The sequence below is a fragment of the Symphalangus syndactylus genome, chromosome 3 (assembly GCF_028878055.3).
Source record: "Symphalangus syndactylus isolate Jambi chromosome 3, NHGRI_mSymSyn1-v2.1_pri, whole genome shotgun sequence".
NCBI classification, from domain to species: Eukaryota; Metazoa; Chordata; class Mammalia; order Primates; family Hylobatidae; genus Symphalangus; species Symphalangus syndactylus.
The window spans coordinates 124,590,814-124,617,245 of NC_072425.2; the positions used below are offsets into that span (position 1 = coordinate 124,590,814).

General features: G+C 42.3%; 2 protein-coding genes and 1 long non-coding RNA gene across 3 annotated transcripts in view; 1 reads left to right on the top strand and 2 right to left on the bottom strand.

The window, feature by feature from the left end:
- LOC134736219 (uncharacterized) overlaps window positions 1–26,432 on the top strand; it is a 64,772-nt gene that overhangs the window by 4,514 nt on the left and 33,826 nt on the right. Inside the window, exon 2 of the long non-coding RNA XR_010120097.1 lies at window positions 11,430–11,490. This is a non-coding gene — a long non-coding RNA (uncharacterized lncRNA). The remainder of the gene's footprint in view (window positions 1–11,429; window positions 11,491–26,432) is intronic.
- On the bottom strand, window positions 289–2,629 carry LOC129479601 (sorting nexin-7). The gene is given in 4 exon segments (XM_055272985.2): window positions 289–393; window positions 396–966; window positions 2,048–2,145; window positions 2,302–2,629. Coding segments are annotated over 4 exon segments (993 nt in total). The 5' UTR covers window positions 2,582–2,629; the 3' UTR covers window positions 289–349.
- The window catches only part of SLC35F2 (solute carrier family 35 member F2), a 103,915-nt gene continuing 97,337 nt past the window's right edge, over window positions 19,855–26,432 (bottom strand). Inside the window, exon 8 of the mRNA XM_063636496.1 lies at window positions 19,855–21,420. Coding sequence (XP_063492566.1) covers window positions 21,412–21,420 — 9 coding nt within the window. The 3' untranslated portion in view covers window positions 19,855–21,411. The remainder of the gene's footprint in view (window positions 21,421–26,432) is intronic.

Consider the following 26,432-nt stretch of genomic DNA (forward strand, 5'->3'; position numbering starts at 1 on the left):
CGGATCACGAGGTCAGGAGATCGAGACCATCCTGGCTAACATGGTGAAACCCCGTCTCTACTAAAAATACAAAAAATCAGCCGGGCGTGGTGGCGGGCGCCTGTAGTCCCAGCTACTCGGGAGGCTGAGGCAGGAGAATGGCGTGAACCCCGGGGGGCGGAGCTTGCAGTGAGCCGAGATCGCGCCACTGTACTCCAGCCTGGGCGACAGAGCGAGACTCCGTCTCAAAAAAAAAAAAAAAAACAAAACATTTTTCATCCACTTTGTAAAGGACATGGCAGATCCAGAAAGAATAACTTTGGTTGATAAATGTTGTCTCCCAAAGATTAAACAGAACTCCTCAGTGGGATTAAGGTTCATCTTCGGAGGCTTCTTCCAAGTGGAGGTTGGTGATGTAAGGAATGTTTCCCATGTAGCAAGGCACTGTTCATAATAGTGGATACTCTCCTCAGCCATATCTGTAAATGCTAACTTGATATCATTTTGCATATTTTGTTGCCATCTTTCCCATTCTGCTTTCAGGGCATTATTAGCATATTCTACTTTATCTTCAAGTTTTCCAATCTCCTCTGTAAGCAGATCACTATCTGCCTTTTTATAGGTCAAAGCTTCAACTTTGGAATCCAATTCTGCTTGTATTTGGTCTCTTCTTTTCATAACACCCATTAACATTTCACTATAAAGCACGTACTCATGTACAACAGGAAGCAGGGCCTCTGAGAGTCCAAACATCCATTTTTCAGTGGCCTTACAGCATCTGTCAATGCAGCTGGCAACATCTTTTAGAGTATCAACCAGATCCTCTTCTGACACTAACCACAGAATATGAATTGGACCATATTCTTTCATTTCATCAAAATATTCCCTTTCTTCCTTGAAAATTCTCCAAGATATTTTATCTATCAAATTTGTTTTCTGGCTAAAAATTTCAATGAAGTTATTCATTTCCATGAACTCTTCTAGGCGTTTTTTTTTTTTAATGTCTTTTAATTGGAGCTTTTAGCCCATTTACATTTAAGCTTAATTTTTGTTTGTTTTGTTTGTTTTTGTATACTTTAATTTCTAGGGTACATGTGCACAACGTGCAGGTTTGTTACATATGTATACATGTACCATGTTGGTGTGCTGTACCCATTAACTCATCATTTAGGTATTTCTCTTAATGCTATCCCTCCCCCCTCCCCCACCCCACAACAGGCCCTGGTGTGTGATGTTCCCCGCCCTGTGTCCAAGTGTTCTCATTCTTCAATTCCCACCTACGAGTGAGAACATGCAGCGTTTGGTTTTCTGTCCTTGTGATAGTTTGCTCAGAATGATGGTTTCCAGCTTCATCCATGTCCCTACAAAGGACATGAACTCGTCCTTTTTTATGGCTGCATAGTATTCCATGGTGTATATGTGCCACATTTTCTTAATCCAGTCTATCATTGACGGACATTTGGGTTGGTTCCAAGTCTTTGCTATTGTGAGTAGTACCGCAATAAACATATGTGTGCACGTGTCTTTATAGTAGCATGATTTATAATCCTTTGGGTATATACCCAGTAATGGGATGGCTGGGTCAAATGGTATTTCTAGTTCTGGATCCTTGAGGAATTGCCACACTATCTTCCACAATGGTTGAACTAGTTTACAGTCCCACCAACAGTGTAAAAGTGTTCCTATTTCTCCACATCCTCTCCAGCACCTGTTGTTTCCTGACTTTTTAATGATCGCCATTCTAACTGGTGTGAGATGGTATCTCATTGTGATTTTGATTTGCATTTCTCTGATGACCAGTAATGATGAGCATGTTTTCATGTGTCTGTTGGCTGCATAAATGTCTTCTTTTGAGAAGTGTCTGTTCATATCCTTCACCCACTTTTTGATGGGATTGTTTGATTTATTCTTGTAAATTTGTTTAAGTTCTTTGTAGATTCTGGATATTAGCCCTTTGTCAGATGGGTAGATTGCAAAAATTTTCTCCATTCTGTAGGTTGCCTGTTCACTCTGATGGTAGTTTCTTTTGCTGTGCAGAAGCTCTTTAGTTCAATTAGATTTCTGCGTGGTTTTTAATTCCTCTCATTGAGGATGCAACAGCTCTGACTGTTGGCCCCATCCTGCTTAGCAATCCAGTACCCTGCTTCTTGTGAGAAGAGAGTTGTGCAGTGAGAAAAATTTTGAAGACTTCATTAAATGTTAAAGTTGGATGATCAGCAGTTCAGCCCAAAAATTTATGTAAAGGCTTCCTGCATGTCTCAATGAAGTCATCATTAAAGTGTTCCACCATTCCTTTTACTATAAATTTTTCTGGAAATGGTGGAATAATCAGACTCGGGTGTGCTTCTTCAAGTTTTCCCTTCAACCAAAGGAAACCTTGATACCATCTCCTAACTTCAAATTCACTGGAGTCAAATTCTCCACAAGATGTCTTAGTAATAATCCTATGCGTAATGAAAGTTTCTATTGTAGTAACATAACTTTCAGGTTTATCAACTGTGATGAAGATTTCCTTTAAATCTCGTTCATCTTCAAACTTGTTTTGGTTTATCATTGATAAAGGGGATGTTGGCATCATAGTGCTGAAGGAATTCATGTCCATCAATGAGGCATCGTTGCTGAACACCTCCAGATCATCCTCATCCTCGTCCAAATCGAGCACACCTCTGCCTGCAGCAGGGCGGAAGAGCCGCTGCTGCGCAAGAAGCGGGCACCGGAGGCCCAAGGAGCGCGCCTGAGATGCCTGGTGCTTGCTCTCCTACATTGATCTTTTGTATGGATTTTCAAGTCTCAATTTCATTGAGTTCTCTGATTTTACTTATTTCTTTTCTTCAGCTAGATTTTGGGTTGATTTGTTCTCTTTTTTCTAGTTCCTTTAGGTGCAATGTTAGATTGTTAATTTGAGATTTTCTAGCTTCTTGATGTAGGTGTTTGGCCCTATAAACTTTACTCTTAACACTGCTTTAGCTGCGTCCAAAAGATGTTGGTATGTTGGGTCTCTACTTTTATTGATTTCAGAGAATTTTTTGATTTGTGTCTCGATTTTATTGTACACCCAAAAGTCATTCAGGAGCAAGTTGCTTAATTTCCATGCAATTGTGTGGTTTTGAGATATCTTCCTGATATTGATTTCTATTTTTATTGCCCTGTGGTCCTAAAATGTGCTTAGTATGATTTCGGTATTTTTAAATTTATTGAGACTTGCTTTATGGTTGAGCATGTGGTCAAACTTAGAATATGTTTCGTGTGCAGATGAGAAGAATGTATGTTCTGTAGCTGTTGGGTAGAGTATTCTTTTAGATGTCTATTAGGTCCAATTGGTTGAGCGTCAAGTTTAAGTCCAGAATTTCTTTGTTAGTTTTCTGCCACATAATCTAACACTGTCAGTAAGGTGTTGAAGTCTCCCACTATAATTATGTGGCTCTCTAATCCTTTTCATAGGTCAAGAACTTGTTTTATGAATCTGGGTGCTCCAGTGATGGGTATATATATATTTAGAATAATTAAGCCTTCTTGTTCAATTGAACCCTTTATTATTATGTAATGCCCTTCTTTGTCCTCTTGACTATTGTTGGTTTAGAGTCTGTTTCATCTCATGTAAGAATAGTGACTCCTACCTTGTTTTGTTTTCCATTTGCATGACAGATCTTTCTCCAGCCATTTACTTTGAGCTTTGGGTGTCAATTACGTGTGAGGTGAGTCTCTTAAAGATGAAAGATAATTGGATGCTGTCTTTTTATCTAACTTGCTACTCTATGTCTTTTAAGTGGGGTGTTTAGATCATTTACATTCAGGGTTAATATTGATATGTGAGATTTTGATACTGTCATGTTGTTAGCTGGTTGTTTTGTATACTTGATTGTGTAGTTGTTTTATAGTGTTTATGGACTATGAGCTTAATTGTGTTTTTGTGGTAGAAGGTATTGTTCTTTTGTTTCCATGCTTAGCACTCCCTTAAAGACCTCTTGCAAGCCTGGTCTAGTAGTAATCAATTCCCCTGCTGTTTGCTTGTCTGAAAAGGACTTTATTTCTCCTTTGTTTGTGAAGCTTAGTTTGGCAGGATACAAAATTCTTGGTTGGAAATGCTTTTTTTTTTTGTTTTGTTTTTTTTAAGGATACTGCAATTAGGCCCAGAATCCTTTCTGGTTGTAAGGTTTCTGCAGAGAGGTCCACTCCTAGCCTGATGGAGCTCCCTTTGTAAGTGACCTGACCCTTATCTCTAGCTGCCTTTAAGATTTTTTTCTTTCATGTTGACCTTGTGTCTTGGGGCTGGTCATCTTGTATAGTATCTCAGAGTGGTTCTCTGTATTTCTTGTATTTGCAATCTCTCTAGTGAGATTGGTGACCTTTTTGTGGATTACATCCTCACATATGTTTTCCAAGTTGCTTACTCTCTCTCCTTCCTTCTCAAGAATGTCAATGACTTATAGGTTTGGTTTCTACAAAACCCCATATTTCTTGGACAATTTGTTCATTTTCTTAAATTCTTTTTTTTTTGTCTGAGTTGATTTGAAGAACTGATCTTGATGCTCTGAGATTCTTCAGCTTAGCCTATTCTATTGTTAATGCTTCTAATGGTATTATGGAATTCTTGTGGTTAATTTTTTAATTCCAGAAGTTCAGTTTGGTTCTTTCTTAAAATGGCTATTTTGTCTTTCAACTATTGTATTATTTTACTGAATTCCTTGAATTCCTTGGATTGGGTTTGAACTTTCTCCTGAACCTTAATGAGCTTCCTTGCCATCCAGATTCTGAATTCTATGTGTGTCATTTCAGTCATTTCACTCTGGTTAGGAACTATTGCTGGAGAGCTAATGTACTCATTTGGAGGTAAGGAGACACTGTAATTTTTTGGATTGCCAGAGTTCTTATTGCTGACTCTTTATCATCTAAGAGGACTGGTGTTCCTTTGTCTTTTTAGATTTGCTGTCATTTGGATATTGTTTTTATATACTTCATTTCCCTTGAGGGTTTTGTGGTGTACGTTGAGTATAGTCAATCAGCTTTGTTTCTGGGTGTTTTCAGAGAGCCAAGGCTCTGTGCAAGATCTTTATTTGTGGCTAGATTCTTGCCCTGCATTTCACAGATGATATATATTGGAAGAGTATTTTTGGCATTGTAACTTGGGGTGTCATCCAGTGGATGGCGCTTAATAGTAATGGCCAACAGATATGCTCTTAATTAGCCGAGTAGCTCTTCCGTATTTCAGTGGGTTTATTGCAGTGCTCTGTGGTGGGGAAGGAAGAGAGATGACTTCCTTACCAGGTCCATTCCCCTGCCTTAGGGTAGTTCCCTCCTAACACTGGCACCATGCCAACGTTGCCTTCGTTGGGTGTTCCAGGCCACAGGGCTCCTTCAGGCAGAGGCTTTGGCTGCCAGACAGGCCTCACCCTTCCCAGACTGACACTTTGGAGGGAGGCATACCCCACTCCCGCACCTGCCCAGAAACCCGCTTCTTACTCTTCTCAGTGTTCTGAGTGTGCAGGCTCCTCTCCCACTTAATCACTGGCGACAGATGTCAGCCTGCCACTTATGAGCTATGTGCTGCAACCCAGGGGTATTGGAATCTGGCCTGCAGCTTCGTCCTCTGCGTTGGGCATTGGTTGTGCTAGGGGAGCTGGAGTGCTCTCAGGCTGTGAAGAAAGCACTCTGCCTGGGCAGTGGAGGCCATGCTGTGTACCTGCTCTTGCAGGAGTGGCCAGGCAGGGGCCTTGAGAGGGGCCAGTGGATAGAGGAACATGCAGAACAGACATGCCCCAGTCCCACAGGAAAGATGGCCCCACTCTCTCCTGACCCAGCAGCCAGCCAAGGTTAGAGCTACTCAGAGGAAGACAGAGAATCTTGTGGGATGGGCGCCTGTGGCCACATTTTGCTGCAGCTGCTCCATGTGCAAAACCACTTAGGCTCTGCACAGCCTGGAGCACTGTTTTTGCCTACTCTCCAGGCAGATTCCCTTGACAATTCAAACATCTGTAGGAGTCATGGGACCTCTTGTAGCTAATATCTGAGAGGTCTGTGGTGAGAGTGGGTTACCCCGCCATCACTTCACTCACCCCTTCCTTAGGAGCTGTTCAGGGCTGGGAAACAGTCTCAGTGCTCTGCAATCCCATGCAGGGTTCCCAGCTTCCTCCTCCTGCAGTCTCAGTGTCTGCCTTACCTCTCTATTACTCTGTTTTCTCTCCAAAGATCTGTCCTAAGGATGTTTGTTTACTCAATATTTTGGTGTCTCTCATTGGGAGATGTTCCCTGGCTGTATCTGTTGGCCATCTTATCACCTCCATCCAATTTTTTTTTTTTTTAAGATGGAGTTTCATTCTTGTTGCCCAGGCTAGAGTGCAGTGGCACGATCTCCAGTCACCACAACCTCTGCCTCCTGGGTTCAAGCAATTCTTCAGCCTCAGCCTCCCAAGTAGCTGGGATTACAGGCACCTGCCACCACGCCTGGCTAATTTTTGTATTTTTAGTACAGACAGGGTTTCACCATGTTGGCCAGGCTGGTCTCGAACTCCTGACTTCAGGTGATCCACCTGCCTTGGCCTCCCAAAGTGCTGGGATTACAGGCATGAGCCACCATGCCCGACCCATCCAATATTTTTTAAATGATAAAATGTATTCTCAACTCCCCTTCTATCCTCTTTCTCTCTTTAAAGTTATAAATCTTATGTTAGTCCCTGCAGCCACTCACCTGGAGAAGGCATGTTTAAAATACCAAATTGGCCAGTAGCAGTGGCTCACGCCTGTAATCCCAGCACTTTGGGAGGCCAAGGTGGGTGGATCACTTGAAGCCAGGAGTTCGAGACCAGCCTGGCCAACATGGTGAAACCCCATCTCTACTAAAAATACAAAAATTAGCCAGGCATGGTGGCAGGTGCCTGAAATCCCAGCTACTAGAAAGGCTGAGGTATGAGAATTGCTTGATCCTGGGAGGTGGAGGTTACAGTGAGCCAAGATCATGCCACTGTGCTGCAGCCTCTGCGACAGAGTGAAACCCTGTCTCAAAAATAAAATAAAATGCCAAGTTGACTTAGATAAGTAAGCAGAACACAGACAGGAAAGAAGTTCATTTCCTATCATTCCATATGAATCAGCCAAAAACTTGCTGGAAGTGGAAATTCAGTTTTGCCATAAAAGGACCCCTTTAATGATTTATCTTTCACCTCTGTGTAACTCTGTATTTCTTTCTACTGATTTCTCCATAAAAGCTCTGCATAATGGTGTGGGTTGATTTATGAGACTTCCTCCAGCCTTTATTCCATTTTTATTTTTTCTTACTTTGTTATTTCCCCTGGCGGATGCCAGTGTTAGTACTTGACCCATACAAGGGGTGTTCAGCCAAAGACAGTCCTCAGTCAAATTGTGGCCTGAGACAGATGGTGAGGCCAGTTGGTGCCTTGGGGCAGTCAGATTACATTTCCAAGGCGTTCTCGTGTAACAGCTGTGTGCCTTTGATCAAAACATTGAGAAACAAACCCTCACGTCTCCCATAGCACAAAAACAGCCAGGACCCTGTTTTCCTGGATCAAAGAGAGGCATGTCAGATACTCTATAGTATCATGTGCATTAAATACCAACAGTCTCAGAAGAGCTGCGGAGGCCCAGGATGACAGGGGTCACTACAGAAAGAGGACCTCTGCAGGAGGTGAGGAGGGGCTCCACCGGAGCAGACTCCCTTTGTATCTGTTGTACCCTCAGCACCTACAACAGTACTTGGAGCAATGTAGAAGCTCAATAAATATTTTTTGAATTAATTGTTATATAAGTGAGCTGCTTCTGTCTGGCATGTGCCTTACTTTACTCAGATTGACGCATCATTCCTGCTCATTTTTGAAAATCCAGCTCATCTCTTTCTCATAGTGCTTTCTTTGACCTGTCTAAACACTTCTCTCTATATAAAGCTGTACTTTTGAACAGATTTCCGTTGCTTGTTCTTATAACACAGTATTGCAATTACTTTGATTGCATGTCCCTCCTTCCTTCAAGACCTTTAATTCCTTCGTAGCTAAGGACAAGTCTTATTCATCTGTGTACTCATGCTGCCTAGTATAGTTCCTGTATATTTACTCCTTCATCCAACAGGATTTGAGCACCCTGCTTTATTCCCAGCACTGAAACAGGCTCTGGGGATACAGCAGTGAACAAGACATGAGCCCTCTCTATTCCCCAAGCTTAAATTTTATAAGGATTGCAGACAATTAAAACGAGTAAGTGCAATGGTAGAGGTTATGAGGACACCAAAGAAGCACATAGGAATGACACCACTGCATAAAATTTGATGGATCATTAAAAGCCTCCTAGAGGATGCTTCCCAGGAAGAAAACAAAGAATATCTGAAGGATAAATAGAAGTGAGCCAGTAAAGGTGGGGGGGTGTTCCAAGAATAGAAGAAAGGAAGACAGAAGGGAGAAACAGATGAAAGGAAAGCAGGGAAGGATGGGAGAAGTGAAGAAGAGAGGAAGGCAGGGATATTGCATTCTCTTATTTGCCTTGTAATATTTCTTCCAGTAGGTGGCCTTACCAAGAGCCCCATAATTGCTAGAGGCCACCTGCTACCCCATCTTACTTGGAGGATCTGTTTTTACCCCTAGTCACAGAATCACAGGCTATTGTAGAGCTGAAAGCGACTGTTAATACCTAGTTCTATCCCTCTTATTCTACACATATGAACGATGAAGCCCACAGAGGTTAGTAATAACTGTATTTTGCTTTTATCTGTTATCTTGCAAAGCATTTTTACCCCTATCCAGTGTGCGTCCAACAGCCCTGTGAAGCAGCGTTATTCTTTTTTACATATCAGGAAACTGGGGTTTAAATGGAATTAGTGGTAGAGCTGGAAGCCAGGTCTCTACCAAGGGCACACCATGACGAGCGGAGCCAGCAGGAGATGACTCCTCATCCAAACTCCTTCCAGAAGGCAAGAAGAGCGCTCTGACACCTGATGGGGACTGGCCATGCTAATTATTCACAGCATGTCCCAATTAAAAGAACACTTGTGCTGAGTGCCTTGTTTGCCAATAGCCTGGAGATCACTAGAATGACTGGAGTTGACTGGTCTTGCCTTCATTTGGTGTCAGGTGGTAGGTCAGTCTTTTTACAAATAAAAAGAGTGTTCATTTTGGACTATTTAAAAATGTGAAATGTCTGTAAAAGCAGGACTCTATAAGCCAAGTTAAAAGATAAGCCATACAGTAACAAATGCTGGCAAGGATGAGGAGAAAAGGGAATTCTCATACACTCTTGGTGGGAATGTAAAATTAGCACAACCACTATGAAAAACAGTTTGGAGATTCCTCAAAAAAACTAAAAATAGAGCTGCCATATAATCCAGCAATCCCACTCCTAGGTTTATACCCAAAAGACAGGAAATCAGTATATCAGAGAGAGATCTGCACTCCCATATTTATTGCAGCACTGTTCACAGTAGCCAAGATTTCGAAGCAACCTAAGTGTCCACCAACAGATGAGTAGATAAAGAAAATGTGGTACTATATATAATGGAGTACTATTCAGCTACAGAAAAGGATGAGATCCTGTCATATCCAACAACTGAGATAGAACTGGAGGTCATTATGTTAAGTGAAGTAAGTCAGGCACAGCATGATGAACATCACCTGTTCTCACTTATCTGTGGGAGCTAAAAATTAAAACAATTGAATTCATGGAAATAAAGAGTAGAAAGATGGTTACCACAGCCTGGGAAGGGTAGTGGTGAAGTCGGGGATGGGTATGGGGGTGGGGAATGGTTAATGGGTACAAAAAAAGTAGTTAGAATGAATTAGAGGCTGGGTGTGGTGGCTCACGCCTGTAATCCTAGCACTTTGTGAGGCCGAGGCGGGTGGATCGCTTGAGGTCAGAAGTTTGAGACTAGCCTGGCCAACATGGTGAAACACCATCTGTACTAAAAATACAAAAATTAGCTGGGAGTGGTGACGCACACCTGTAATCCCAGCTACTCGGGAGACTGAGGCAGGAGAATCACTTGAACCCAAGAGGCAGAGGTTGCAGTGAGTCAAGATTGCGCCACTATATTCCAGCCTGGGTGACAGAGTGAGATCCTTCTCAAAAAAAAAAAAAAGAAAAGTAAGACCTAGTATTTGCTAGCACAACAGGATGACTATAGTAAAAATATATATAGATATATGAATTTTAAAATAACTAAAAGAGTGTAGTCAGAATGTTTGAAACACAAAGGATAAATACTTGAGGTGATGGATACCCCTATTTACCCTGATGTGATTATTACCAATTGCATGCCTATATCAAAATACTTCATGCAACCCATAAATACATACACCTAGGTACCCACAAAAATTAAAAATTAAAAAAAAAGTTAGCCACAGACTGGGGAAATATTAACTTTATAAAAACCATCAAAGAAATAATATCCAGAGCTCAAAGAATTCTAAAGTCAATAAGAGAAAGATTAATAACCCAATAGAAAAATGAGCAAAGGATATAAAGAGGCAACTCTCAAAAAAACAGGAAATCTTAATGACCAAAAAAAGAAAACATGAAAAATATTCCCTGTTAATCAAGATGCACCATAAAACAGTAAGACAAACTTTCACCTCCATTCATTTTATAAAGGTTTTAAAGTCTAATAAGTGTTGATGAAGATGGGACAATGCTATCTAGGGAGGGAATGAGACAAGATCTAGTAACACGGAAAATGCTCTATATTCAATGAATTTTACTTCTAGATATATATACACACATATATAATAGTAATATATGTAATTAATGTTATATATATGATTTATGTAATGTATATTAAAGAAACTGTCATGTATGTGCAAGGAGGTTCACTGAAGTATTATTTGCCACCACAGTAAAAAAAATAGCAAATTTCAAGATGTTATAGACTATGTTACCATTTCTATAAATTAAATTATATTTATTAGTACATATATATGGAGCAAATGTGTCAAAGCACTAAATCAATTATAATGGTTAACTCTAGGAAGGAGAGGAATAAGATAAGAAAGGGAAATACAGGGACTTCAAATTTGTCAGGGTTTTTTTTCTTAGAAATTTTTTCAGGCCGGGTGTAGTAGCTCCCACTTATAACGCCAGTGTTTTGGGAGGCCAAGGCAGAAGGGATAGCTTGAGGCCAGAAGTTTGAGGCCAGCCTGGGCAATATTGGGAGACTCCTATCTCTACAAAAAAAAATATAAAAATCAGTTGGGAGTGGTGGCACAGTCCTGCAGTCCCAGCTACTCAAGGCTGAGGAGCGGGGGGTTCTCTTGAGCCCAGGAGTTAGAGGCTGCAGGGAGCCATGATCACTCCACTTCACTCCAGCCTGGGTGACACAGTGAGTCTTTGTCTCAAAAAATACATAAATAAAAATAAAATAAAAATTTCTTTTCGAAAATCTGAACCAAAGCCTTAAAAATATTTTTTAATTATTTGTTCATGCCTATATCAAAACTATTTGTTTTTGTTTGTTTGTTTAGATACGCGGTCTCCTGGCTTCAAGTGATCCTGCCCCAGCCTCCCAAAGTGCTAGGATTACAGGTATGAGCCACCGTTCCCAGCCCAAAATTGCTTTTCAAAACATTTTTAATAAGCCTGACTTTTCACACAGAAAATTCAAGTACTTAACTTTCACCCCAGATTTAATCCCACCAGTTTCCTCATCTGTTAATTTAAAAAAGAACAGATTAGATCACTTCTAAGATCCTTCCAGCCCTGACACTCTAGCCTCCTATGAAATCTCAAAGGCTTTGAAGAGATTGTAGATGAGTGACCTTTTGTTCAAGTAAGTTCTGGAAGGAGCTAGGAATGTACTGTCAGCTGTTATAAGGGAAAGAAGCCTTGGAACCTTTTTTTAAACCATGAAAGCTGCTTCTTTTCACGTAGCCTCACCCCAGAGGCATTCCCCAATTAGTGTCCTAGCTATTTATATTCTGGGAACCCTATCTAAATTTAGCTTCCACACAAAAAGTTTGTACTGTGATGGGATCTGGACACTCTGGTACTGTTTTCCTCCCCCTACCCCAAGTGAAAAGCCTTTACATAATACTTGGTGGTCATTAATTATTGTGTAGAACTTTAGGCTTAGGAGTTTGGTGGCCATATATTGAACTCAGTAGTAGACCTTGTAATCTGTCACAGGTCTGATGATGTGGTAGATTATTTTGCATTCAGGATGGTCCCAGCAAAATCCTTGTCTTGTGAGAAGCTGAAGGAGCCAGTTAACAGGTTAAATGGGAGACTTGCGGCAGACTCAAGGATTTTTGTTTGTTTCTTTAGAGATAGATAGATCTATGTTGCCCAGTATGGCCTCAAACTCTGAGGCTCAAGCAATCCTCCCACCTCAGCCTCCACAGTAGCTGGGACTACAGGTGCAGGTTAATACAGCTGGCTAGAACCAAGGATTTTATACACAGTCAGGCAGTCTTTCTAGTGCACACAGCTCCTTCCTAAGGAATCTACCTGGACTCTCATTTAACCAAAGGAGAACTGAAGAAACTTCAGCAAAAGGACTGATAATGAGAATTTAATATATTTAGTTGTAAAATGAAGAATAAAAGAAGGGCTGGGAAACAGGTGGAAGAATAGTATGTGAACAAAATAGAAATGATGCAGCAAAAATTATGGGAAGAGAAGAGGTAAAGGAGAAAATAGAAAAAGATTCTGAAAAAGGATCCCATCTTAAACTGAAAGTATATGATTAGTTTTTAAATGGTGAACCAGTGATACTAGAAATGCTTTTCAACAAAGATACCCATTAAAACTAATGAAACCAATTTTCCTAAATACCAAAAGAAACATTTTTAAAATAGTACAGAAACAGTAAATACTGGCCGGGCGCAGTGGCTCACGCCTGTAATCCCAGCACTTTGGGAGGCCGAGGCGGGCGGATCACGAGGTCAGGAGATCGAAACCATCCTGGCTAACACGGTGAAACCCCGATTCTACTAAAAATACAAAAAATTAGCCGGGCGCGGTAGCGGGCGCCTGTAGTCCCAGCTACTCCAGAGGCTGAGGCAGGAGAATGGCACGAACCCGGGAGGTGGAGCTTGCAGTGAGCCGAGATCGCGCCACTGCACTCCAGCCTGGGCGACAGAGCCAGACTCCATCTCAAAAAAAAAAAAAAAAGAAACATAGTAAATACAATACACACAATAATTAGAGCATTAAATAAATAGCAACACTGAAGGGTGATTCCATGATATATTGTTAACTGAAAAAAGTAAAATGCTAAAGAGCACAGGTAGCATGCTGTTTTTTGTGTAAGAAAAAAACAGGAAGACAAGAAGTATACATATATCTATTTCATTTTTTGCAAAAAGAAATACAGGAAGGGTAATCAAAAAACAATGAGATTACCCAGATACAAGGAGAGAAATTAGGAGGATGAAGGGGAGAGAGAGATGCTTCTCTGAGGGTAGTTTTTACTTTTGGAAGTGTGTGAATATATTCCATACATTCAAATAATAAAATGGAATTAACAAGAAGAAATGGCCATGCACAGTGGCTCATGCCTGTAATCCCAGCACTTTGGGAGGCTGAAGTGAGAGGATCACTTGAGGCCAAGAGTTCGACACCAGCCTGGCCAACGTGGCAAAACTCCATCTCTATTAAAAAATACAAAAATTAGCCTGGGGTGGTGGTGTGTACCTGTAGTCCCAGCTACTCGGGAGGCTAGGCAGGAGAACTGCTTGAACCTGGGAGGCAGAGGCTGCAGTGTGAGCCAAAATTGTGCCACTGCGCTCCAGCCTGGGCAACAGAGCAAGACTCTGTCCAAAAAAAAAAAAAAAAAAAAAATGAAGGACTTAAAACTGAGAACAGACAGAAAACCTGAGTGTATTTCACATTAATAACCTCAGTAAAAGGCAGGGAGGCTGATAAGGAACTTTTGGACACAACACTTTGAGCAAAACCCTCATAGAAAAGGTGGGGAGTGAAGGGATAACAGACAAATCCTGAGCTCTTTTCCGTTTGTGTGTTTTTTATTTGCTACTGCCTCTCCAGAGTTTTGTATACCTTTGTTTAAACTTTTATTTTAGGTTTGGGGTACATGTGCAGGTTTGTTATATAAGTAAATTTCACATCATGGGGTTTGTCGTACAGATAATTTCATCACCCAGGTAATAAGCATAACATCCAATGGGTAGTTTTTCCATCCTCACCTTCCTCCCACCCTCCACTCTTAAGTAGGCCCCAGTGTCTATTATTCCTTTTTTGTGTGTCCATGTGTACAAAACGTTTTGCTCCCACTTCTGAGAACATGTGGCATTTGGTTTTGTTTCTGCACTAGCTTGCTTAGGATAATGGCCTCTAGCTTCACCTGTGTTGCTGCAAAGAACATGATCTCACTGCTTTTATGGCTTCATAGTGAAATGGGAAAAGTTGCCTTGTCCCCCTCGCAGGGTGTGTGATGGGGGTGTGACTCACTTCTTCAGTGCCCCACTGCTCAAACCTCTATGGGGAGCATGCAGACGGGCAGGCTGTGGGGCTCCGACCCCACAGCAGTGTCTAGGGGTGAATGTTTACAGCTGAAGCCCCAGTGGGCGTGTATTACAGGGTGCTCTTTTAGTTTAGCCGTCCATAGGCGGTTTGTGTTACTCAGCTCAATTAGACCCCTGCCTTATCGCAAGCACAGAGGGCTTTCTGTATCCCTGGGTTCTTGCCTTGGTGTACTGGAAGAATCGGATCACACGTGGGCTTGGAGACTTGAGTGCAAGTTTTTGTTGAGTGGAAGTAGCTCTCAGCAGATAGGGGAGCCAGAAGGAAGACGATTTTCCCCTGGAGTCTGGCCGTTCAGCAGCGCAGGCTCTCCTCCTCCGACCCTGGCCAAACTCCATGTTCTTCTGCTGGTAGACGGCCTGCTGACCTGCCCGGGTCTGTCTGTGTGCTCCTCCGCTGGCATGTTCCCCTTGAGTCCTCTCGACGTCCGGCCGCTTGTGTGTCTGCCCGCTAGGGTCTCGGGATCTTTATGGGCACAGGATGGGGGCATGGCAGGCCAGGGTGGTCTTGGGAAGTGCACCCTTTGGGCAGGAAAACAGAAATGCCTGTTCTCATCTAAGTCTGTGGGCACAGGCCTGGGGGTGAAGCGCCAGCCAGAGACCACGCCCTCCTCTACCCAGCACTTCCCTGCCCCTCTTCCGGATCAATAGTATTCCATAGTGTATATGTGCCACATTTTCTTTAGTCTACCGTTGATGGGCATTTGGGTGATTCCATGTCTTTGCCATTGTGAAACAGCGTTGCAATAAACATACACGTGCATATGTCTTTGTGGTAAGACAATTTAGATCTCTTTAGGTATATATACCCAGTAATGGGATTGCGGGTTGAATGGTAGTTCTGTTTTAAGTTATTTGCTGAGTTCTTTTTTAATAGGTTTGTTTTTCATAGTGGTGTGGATGTAACAATTCTGAATCTATTTTGTATTTATTGAAGAATTAAGGGTGTAAATATGATTATGTTTGAAGAAGCCAGGGTTCTCACTCTGGAAGAAAGGAGGTAGAATTATGGAATGGAGAAAAGAAAGGAAGATCTCTGTGGTGTTGTTGAATTGGCACAGGAGATCACAGTATGAACTCATGATTTCTAAAACAAACAAACACGTCAATAGCGATGAGTGTCCCTAATGCCCAGATCTTAGTTGGTTTATAATAGAAACGGCATCATCTAACTAGAGGGAAAGATGATGTTGCAAAGCGTGGCACCTTTTTTTTTTTTGAGACGGAGTCTCACTCTGTCGTCCAGGCTGGAGTGCAGTGGCACAATCTCGTCTCACTGCAACCTCCGCCTCCCGGGTTCAAGCGATTCTCCTGCCTCAGCCTCCCAAGTAGCTGAGATTACAGATGCCTGCCACCACGCCCAGCTAATTTTTGTATTTTTTAGTAGAGACGAGGTTTTACCATGTTGGCCAAGCTGGTCTCAAACTCCTGACCTCAAATGATCCACCCACCTCAGCCTCCCAAAATGCTGGGATTACAGGCATGAGCCACCATGCCCGGTGGAACGTGGCTCCTGACACGAAAAAAAATTAACGTGAATCCACACTTCACACCATAAATGAATTCCAGATGGATTAAGTAACTGTATATAAAGGGTAAATCTATAAAGCAAACAAGCAAAAAATTTAAATAAATAAAATATCAAAAATATCTTATAAACTCAGTGAAGGATTTTTTAAACAAGACCCAGAAGGCAAATACATAACGAGAAAAGTTGATGAGATTTGACTACAGCAAAATCAAGAATTTCGGTTCAACAAATCATGGCATACCAGCAAGTGCTCTAGTAACAAATTAGAATGTGTTTGTGACATATAAAACCAATAAGGAATTAATTTTGCGGTATACAAGGGTCACTTGAAAACATACAAGAAAAAGCAAGGACATTCCATTTTTTCAAAAGTAAATAATATGAATAGGTGGTTCACAAAACAGAAAAACTAAATGATAAACAGGTATATGTCCCCCAAGCCAAGGTCTTTCTCTTCCTCCAATACACACCAAATTTCTTTTTTCTTTTCTTTACACTTAATCTTTTTATTTTTAAATTTTTATACCGAAATCTTTAAGTTCAGCGGTACATGTGCAGGATGTGCAGGTTTGTTACACAGGTAAATGTGTGTCATGGGTGTTTGTTGTACAGATTATTTAATCAGCCAGATATTAAGCCTAGTGCCCACTAGTTATTTTTCCTGATCTTCTCCCTCCTCCCACCCCCTGCCGTCTGGTAGGCACTAAGTTTCCCTCTATGTGTCCATGTGTTCTCATCATTTAGCTCTTGCTTATAAGTGAGAACATGCGGTGTTTGATTTTCTGTTCCTGTGTTAGCTTGCTAAGGATGATGGCCTCCAGTTCCATCCATGTCCCTGCAAAGGACATGATCTCACTCCTTCTTATGGCTCCGTAGTATGCCGTGGAACACCAACCAAATTTCTTATCCTGGCCATTGAGTTTGTACCAGCCATTGCTTCAGTCTTGAATGCTTCCTAGGGCTGCTTCCTCCTTGCTATTCAGGTCTCAGTTGAAAGGGTGCTTTCCATCCATCCCCACCTAAAGCAGCCATCCCACTTCCTGCCCCAACATTCCTTATGACATCACCCTCTTTTATTTTCATTAAATATTATTCAGTAGCATGTTCTTCTATATGTGTCAATGTACTTGTCTCTCACCAGAAAGTTAGACTCACAAAATAAGAAATGTATCTGTCTTGTTCAACCTTGCATGCCCAGTGCTTGACACATAGTTGGAGTTCAACAAATATTTGCAAAATTAATGAACACATTAATGTATTAAAAGGGTCATACAATCCCTGTTGCTGGAATGATGAGCTTTCCAGACAAGGATGTTCAGTCATCATCAAATGACTAATTAATGGAATCTTGCTAAGTGGTGCCAAACATCGGACGGAGAACTGGACAGGATGACCATTTAATATACTCCTTCTAAAAATAATATCTAATGAGTCAAAAGAACACAATTCCCTTGGATACCTTTGTTTTGAATACAGTGCCTGGGGCTCAGTGTTTGAGTGAAATAGATTAAGCCACTTGAAACTCAACCCTCTTTAGGACTGTGCACATCACCCAGAGGGGCTCTGATGTGAATTCCATCAACAGGAGATGGTGGTTTGTACTGAATATTCCAGCAGGCAAAAATATTCTAACCATGAATCTCTGTGACTCAAGGTCATTGACAGTTGCTTCCCATTTTAAAGCCCGTGAAGTGACAGTCACCACACAATAATGGAAAAGTACATTTTGCTAACCAAGTCCCATGTGAGAAAATCCGGTTAGTTTCTTATGATCTGGTCCCAGGAGGGAGCAAAATGTCATAGGTACCACATCTGCCATTTCACTTAAGGCACAGAGGCTTTGATTTAACAGAGTGCTGAATTTATTTCAACAGAGTGCTTACACGCTTAGAAAATCTATCATTCACCTTCTTAGCATGCCATGAGATTTCTAATGATTCATTTATGTAGCTTTCGCTTGCCCAGTGTAAGATGAGCCTAGTCCCTGTGGATTTGTAGGGATTTCTGTTTATGAGGTTTTGTTTTGTGTTGTTCTACCTTAGGTGAAGAATTAAATTAAGCATGATCCTAATTCTTAACACATTATCATCATCAGTCCATGCAAAACATCCCTCCTGCTTTATCTCTTTAACTTTTGCCTTTATCCTTTACTCCTACGTCACTAACTCTGATGCATGTTATATAATGTCCTGAAATAAGCACATAGCCTCATGAAAACTGTGATGAGTTTGTATGTACTTCTAATATAATTTCAATGTGCTTCTTACTTTTGTCACTTCATTACCATGTTTAAGACATACGAATTCCTGCATGAATATCTACTTCAAAGCTTCTAACTATTTCAGTTTTTACCCACTATGTTTTTTGTTTTTTGAGATGCAGTCTCACTCTGTTGCCCAGGCTGGAGTGCAATGACATGATCTCGGCTCACAGCAACCTCCGCCTCCCGGGTTCAAGTGATTCTCCTGCCTCAGCCTCATGACTAGCTGGGATTACAGGCACCAGCCATTATGCCCAGCTAATTTTTGTATTTTTGTAGAGAAGGAGTTTCATCATGTCGGCCAGGCTGGTCTTGAACTCCTAACCTCAGGTGATATAGCCCACCTCGGCCTCCCAAAGTGATGGGATTACAGGCATGAGCCACTACACCCAGCCTGCCATGTTTTAATGATCCTTTCTCTTACGCACTTGTTACTGCTATTGTCAACAAAATCTTATTTTCTATATTATTTTCAAGTTTGCTATTACTAGCCTAGAGAGAAACAATGTTGATTTTTATAAGCTGATCCCGTCTCCAGCAATTTTGCCAAGTATTTTTATTTGTTATATATTTAGGCCAGGCATGGTGGCTCATGTCTGAAATCCCAACACATTGGGAGACCAAGGTAGGAGGACTGTTTGAATCTAGGAGTATGAGACTGGCCTGGGCAACAAAGCGAGACCTCACCTCTATACAAATTCGATATTTAAAAATAAAAAATAATATATTTAGATGTTGAACAGATGTGGTTTTGTCTTTTTCATTTCAGTCCTAGTATCTCTTAGACCCTTTTCTTGTTTAACACTGGCCAGGACCTTTTTTACTATGTTAAAAAGTAGTAGTGGGTTTGGCACAATGGCTCATGCCTGGAATCCCAGCACTCTGGGAGGCCAAGGTGGGCAAATAGCTTGAGCTCAGGAATTTGAGACCAGCCTGGCCAACGTGGCAAAACTCCATCTCTATAAAAAATACAAAAATTAGCCAAGTGTGATGGTGTGTCCCTCTAGTTCCAGCTACTGGGGAGGCTGAGGTGGGAGGATAGCTTGAGCCCCAGAGGCGGAGGTTGCACTGAGCCAATATCGCACCACTGCACTTCAGCCTGGATGACAGAGCCAGACCCTGTTTCAAAAAACAAAAAAACAAGGATGTCCACTGCAGTAAGACTGAAAAGAATTCAAGTATCAGCCAGGCGCAGTGGCTTACTGGCTCATGCCTATAATCCTGGCACTTTGGGAGGCTGAGGCAGGTGGATCACAAGGTTAAGAGTTCAAGACCAGCCTGGCCAACATGGTGAAACCCCGTCTCTACTAAAAATACAAAAATTAGCTGGTCATGGTGGCATACGCCTGTAGTCCCAGCTACTCGGGAGGCTGAGGCAGGAGAATTGATTGAAACCGGGAGACAGAGGTTGCACTGAGCTGAGATGATGCCACTGCACTCCAGCCAGGGCAACAGAGGAGACACCATCTCAAAAAAAAAAAAAAAAAAAAAAAAAAAAAAAAAAAAAAGCAAATATCATTGCTGAGGGATATTTGGGTAAACTATAATACATCCACATGATGAAGTAATGTACAACTATAAAAGAAAATGAAGAAGAAAACAAAAATACAAAATATAAAATGAGGAAGATCTTTTATTTTACTATGGAATAATCTCTGGGCATTTTTGTTTAATGAAAAAGCAGGGTGCAGAACTGTGCATATACAGTACTTCCTTTATATCTAAGAGAGAAAAGAAATACAAATGAGGACGAGCGCAGTGGCTCATGCTTGTAATCCCAGCACTTTGGGAGACCAAGGGGGGTGGATCGCTTGAGGTCAGGAGTTCAAGACCAGCTTGGTCAACATGGTGGAACCCCGTCTCTACTAAAAATACCAAAAAAAAAATTAGCCTGGTGTGGTGGTGCACACCTGTAATCCTAGCTACTTGGGAGGCTGAGGTGGGAGGATTGCTCGAATCTGGGAGACTGAGGTTGCAGTGAGCTGAGATTGTGCCAGTGTACTCCAGCCTGAGCAACAGAGTGAGACTCCGTCTGGAAAAAAAAAAAAAATACAAGAGAGGAGAGACAGAGTTTGTTCCTCCACACTCCAGTACTTGTTGCAAGTTAAAACTAGGGCCTTAATTCTTTAGGCACCTAAGGCAGTTTCTTGACCTGATATTCTAGCTCAGTAATCATTGTCTGTATTTACTCTGCTCAGTGCCATATCTGTTGAATCCATATTTCAAGTATTATACTTTTTATACCTGAGATATCTACTTGGATCATCTTAGTTGTTTTTTGTCCTTGCTTCATATTAACCAATATAATCTCCTATTTCTTTGAGGATATTTATTAAGCTCATTTGTAAATCATGGTTCATGTCTTAAACCAATTCTGGTTCCTCCAGCATAGGTCATTTGGGTGGTGGTTTTTCCATCAAACAGATTGGACTCCTCCACTATTTCGATATTTTGTTGCCTTTGAGTTCATTTTCCCCTGGTAATGTGTACCCAGAGTGAGGAGCTAAGGCCCAGACTCTTGCTTGTGCCATTTCTGGGGAGTTGGGGAGGATGAGTGTCATTTCATATTTTACAACTTCACCAGGTAATTCTGACCCTCATACCAGATTATTGCAGAAGCTACATAAACCTTTACCCTCAAAGATACCCACTGAAAGATCCTTTCTCCCCCCATTTCAACTCTCCAATCCTGGAAGTGTGGGGAGATGGGAGAGAGTGGGGAACACACAAAGACTCAATTATCTGACTGCCCCATTGTTAACTGCTCCTCACTCTAGCCATCCACGCTGCTTTTGTCCCACTGACTTGAGGCTTTGGGCTGGAACTACTACATTTCTTTTCTACTTACAATAGAGATATCAATGATCTACCCAGGACAATATACAAAAAAAACACATATCTCAAAGTCCCCTTTGCCCCTCCATCCCACTGGAGCCTGGCCTTCTACCCAAACTGAGTTTTCCTTTCCATACCAGGTCGTAATCACTTTGCATCTCCTCAAAGTTTTCTCATGAATTTTGCGTTAGTACTTCAAATCCCAGAGCTTTTCTCTTATTTCCGTGGCATCTCTACAGTTCAGTTAGAAGAGACAGCCAGCAGCTCTGCTCATTCACCATCATATCTGGAATCGGAATCAGAAGTAGCCTCTGTCCTTAGCAGCACTGATTGAAGTCTCATTTGACCTATGATTTTTAGGAAATTTTATAAATTTTAGCTTTTTTTTTTTTTTTGAGACGCAGTCTCACTCTGTCGTCCAGACTAGAGTGCAGTGGCTCAATCTCAACTCACTGAAACCTCCACCTCCTGGGTTCAAGTGATGCTTGTGCTTCAACCTCCCGAGTAGCTGGGACTACAGGCATGTGCCGCCACACCTGGCTAATTTTTGTATATTCAGTAGAGACGGGGTTTCACCATGTTGGCCAGGCTGGTCTCAAACAAACTCCTGACCTCAAGTGATCCACCTGCCTCAGCCTTCCAGAGTGCTGGGATTATAGGCATGAGCTACCATGCCCAGCCTATTTTATACATTTTAACTCTGCTTCTTCCACTCATTAGCAATTGATGTTGGACAAGTTAATTAAATTCCCACGATCTCTATTTTTTTTAGATCCCATCTCATGTAGTAATTGTTAAAATTAAATGAGACAACATTCAAAATCATCTATGAAATTTGTTGTACAAAGTAAGTATAATCTAGAGGCAGCATAGTGTGTAGTCAAGTATCAATTAGCTTCTGCTGCTTAACAAACTATCCCAAAGCTCAGTGGCTTAAAACAGCACAATTTATTTATGTTTTTGTGGGTTGGCAATTTGGGCTGCACTCAGCTGAAGAGTTCTGGGAATTGTCTACTGCCATCTAGAGCTGAGGAGGTAACAGGGCCAGTATCTCTCATTAGCCAGGAGGGTAGCCCAGGCTTGTTCACATGGCAGCAGGCTAGGTCCCAAGAGTGAGATAAGAAACATGTATGGGATGGTTTGGATCTGTGTCCCCACCCATATCTCATGTTGAATTGTAATTCCTTGTGTTGGAGGTGAGGCCTGGTGGGAGGTGGTTGGACCATGGGGGAATGTTTCTCACAAATGGTTTAGTACCATCCTCTTGGGACTGTCCTCCCCATAGTAAGTTCCCGTGAGATGTGGTCATTTAAAAATGTGTAGCACCTTCTATTTATGATCATCATGGCAGATGGGAGGCAGGAGTAAATTGCAGCTCTGACTCAGATAGACAGAGCAGCATGTGGAGGCTCACATCGTGAACTTAAGCTCCAGAACAACTTCAATAACAAACCAGGAGTCCCGAGAGGACCCACAGACCCTCTGAAGGAAGTGGACTGCTCCTGCAGGACCCAGGAGACACCCCAAACACTGTGCCCAAACTGCAGAAGTGGGAAAGGGAGATCCTCCACCCCCAAACACACACACCCACTGGGGAAACTGAAGATCTAGTTTGCAGGAGGATTTTCTGACCATACATGGAGCTGAGTCAATTTAGAGAGCCAAGTGAAATACAGGGGTAGAGGAAGCAGCAAGAAAGGTCCTGGGAGCTCGCTGGTCCCCAAGCAGGCCATTCCTGCCTAGCACCACAAGGATCCTTTGGGAGGGTGGACAGAGGTGCAGGGGTAAACACCACAGGGAGAAGGAAGTCTCCAGGTGAACTTTGTAACAATTTGAACCTGGTGAGAAGCCTCCTGGCCAGAACTCAGGGGAGGGTGAGAATCTGGTGTGCAGACTCTATAGATGGAGGAAGAACCAAAGCCCTTTATTTTTGCAGCTGGGAGACAGGTAGCCTGGGGCAAGTTCTCAAGCCCTGCTCTCCCACTGCCTGGAAACAGACTCAGGGCTGTTGGAGGGGCACAGTGGGAGTGAGACCGATCCTTTGGATTGTGTGGGAGCTGGGTGAGGCCTGTGACTGCCGGCTTTCCCCACTTCCCTGACAACATGCATGACTCAGCAGAGGCAGCCATAATCCTCCTAGGTACATAACTCCATTGACCTAGGGACCTCACCCCCATTCCCCACAGCAGCCTCAGCAAGACCCACCCAAGGAGAGTCTGAGCTCAGACACACCTAGCCCTGCCCCTACCAGATGGACCTTCCTGACCAACCCTGGTAGCTGAAGACAAAGGGCATATACTCTTGGGAGTTCTAGGGCCCCACCCACCACCAGTTCCTCTCTATACCACCACAGCTGATACTCTCTGGAAAGTGCCACCCTCCTCCAAGTGGTTGGCAGGAGGCCAACCGGCACAAAAATAGACCATTAAGCCACCAAAGCTAAGAACCTTCACAGAGTCCATTTCAACCCCCTGCCACCTCCACTGGAACAGGTGCTGATATCCATGGCTGAGAGATCCGTAGACAGTTCATATCACAGGACTCTGTGCAGACAACCCTCAATACCAGCCCAGAGCCTGGTAGACTTGGTGGCTAGACCCAGAAGAGAGATAACAACCACTGCAGCTCAGCTCATAGGAAGCCACATCCATGTGAAAACAAGAGTACTATATCAAGGGAACACCCTGTGGGACAAAAGAATCTGAACAACAGCGTTCGGCCCAAGACCCTCCCTCTGACAGAGTCTACCCAAATGAGAAGGAACCAGAAAACCAACTCTGGTAATATGACAAAACAAGGCTCTTTAACACCTGCCAGAAAATCACACTAGCTCACCAGCAACAGATCCAAACCAAGAAGAAATCGCTGATTTATCTGAAAAAGAATTCAGAAGGTTAGTTATTAAGCTAATCAAGGAGGCAGTAGAGAAAGGTGAATCTCGATGCAAGGAAATCCAAAAAACGATACAAGAAGCAAAGGGTGAAATATTTGAGGAAATAGCATAAAACACAATCAAAACTTCAAGGAACACTGGACACACTTATAGAAATGCAAAATGCTCTGGAAAGTCTCAGCAATAGAATTGGACAAGTAGAAGAAAGAAATTCAGAGCTCAAAGACAAGGTCTTAGAATTAACCCAATCCAACAAAGACAAAAAATAAAGAATAAGAAAATATGCACAAAGCCTCCAAGAAGTCTGGAATTGTGTTAAACAACCAAACCTAAGAATAATCAGTGTTCCTGAGGAAGAAGAGAAATCTAGAAGTTTGGAAAACATATTTGGGGGAATAATACAGGAAAACTTCCCCAGCCTTTCTAGAGACCTAGACATCCAAATATGTCTGGAATTGGTTCCAGTGAGTTCTTGGTCTCGCTGAATTCAAGAATGAAGCTGAGGACTCTCACGGTGTTACAGTTTTTAAAGATGGTGTGTCCAGAGTTTATTCCTTCAGATGTTCAGATGTGCCCAGAGTTTATTCCTTCTGGTGGGTTTGTGGTCTTGCTGACTTCAAGAGTGAAGCCACAGACCTTCACAGTGAGTGTTAACAGCTCTTAAAGGTGGCGCATCCAGAGTTGTTCATCCCTCCCGGTGGGCTGATGGTCTTGCTGATTTCAGGAGTGAAGCCGCAGATCTTCACATTGAGTGTTACAGCTCATAAAGGTAGTGCGGACCCAAAGAGTGAGCAGCAGCAAGATTTACTGTGAAGAGCAAAAGAACAAAGCTTCCACAGCGTAGAAGGGGACCCTAGAGGGTTGCTGGTGCTGCCTTGGGTGGCCTGCTTTTATTCCCTTATTTGGCCCCACCTACACCGTGCTGAGTGGTCCATTTTACAGAGAGCTGATTGTCCATTTTACAGAGTGCTGATTGGCCCATTTTACAGAGTGCTGATTGGTGTGTTTACAAACCTTTAGCTAGACACAGAGCGCTGATTGGTGCATTTACAATCCTTTAGCTAGACAAAAAAGTTCTCCAAGTCCCCACCCGATTAGCTAGACACAGAACACTGATTGGTGCATTTACAAACCTTTAGCTAGACACAGAGCACTGACTGGTGCGTTTACAAACTTTTAGCTAGACACAGAGCACTGATTGGTGCATTTACAATCCTTTAGCTAGACATAAAAGTTCTCCAAGTCCCCACCTGACTCAGAAGCCAGCCGGCTTCACCTTGCACAAATACAGGGAGAACGATGAACACCTGGGAAAATCATCATAAAAAGGTCATCACCTAGGCACATTGTCATCAGGTTATCTAAAGTTAAGATGAAGGAATGAATCTTAAGAGCTGTGAGACAAAGCACCAGGTAACCTATAAAGGAAAACCTATCAGATTAACAGCAGATTTCTCAGCAGAAACCCTACAAGCCAGAAGGATTGGGGCCCTATCTTTAGCCTCCTCAAACAAAATTATCAGCCAAGAATTTTGTATACAGCAAAACTAAACATCATATATGAAGGAAAGATACAGTCTTTAGACAAATGCTGAGAGAATTTGTCACTAACAAGCCACCAGCTACTATAAGAACTGTTAAAGGAGCTCTAAATCTTGAAACAAATCCTGGAAACACATCAAAACAGAACCTCTTTAAAGCACAAATCATATAGGACCTATAAAACAAAAATACAAGTTAAAAAAAAAAAAACCAAGGTACACAGGAAACAAATAGCATGTTGAATGCAATGGTACCTCACATCTCAATACTAACATTGAATGCAAATGACCTAAATGCTCCACTTAAAAGATACAGAACTGCAGAACAGATAAAACTCACCAGCCAACTATCTGCTGCCTTCAGGAGACTCACCTAATACATAAGGACTCACATAAGCTTAAAGTAAAGTGACGGAAAAAAGGATTTCATGCAAATAGATACCAAAAGTGAGCAGGGGTAGCTATTCTTAAATCAAACAAAGCAAACTTTAAAGCAACAGCAGTTAAAAGACAAAGAGAAGCTGGGCACAGTGGCTTATACCTGTAATCCTAGCATTTTGGGAGGCCAAGGCGGGCAGATTACCTGAGGTCAGGAGTTCGAGACCAGCCTGGCCAACATGGCAAAACCCTGTCTCTACTGAAAATACAAAAAATAGCCGGGTATGGTGGTGCATGCCTGTAATCCCAGCTACTCAGGAGGCTGAGGCAGAAGAATCACTTGAACCCAGGGATTGGAGGTTGCAGTGAGCCAAGATTGTGCCACTGCACTCCAGCCTGGGTAACAGAGCGAGACTCCATCTCAAAACGTAAAAAGACAAAGAGGAACATTATATAATGGTAAAAGGCCTTGTCCAACAGGAGAATATCACAATCCTAAACATATATCCACCTAACACTGGAGCTCCCAAATTTATAAAACAATTCC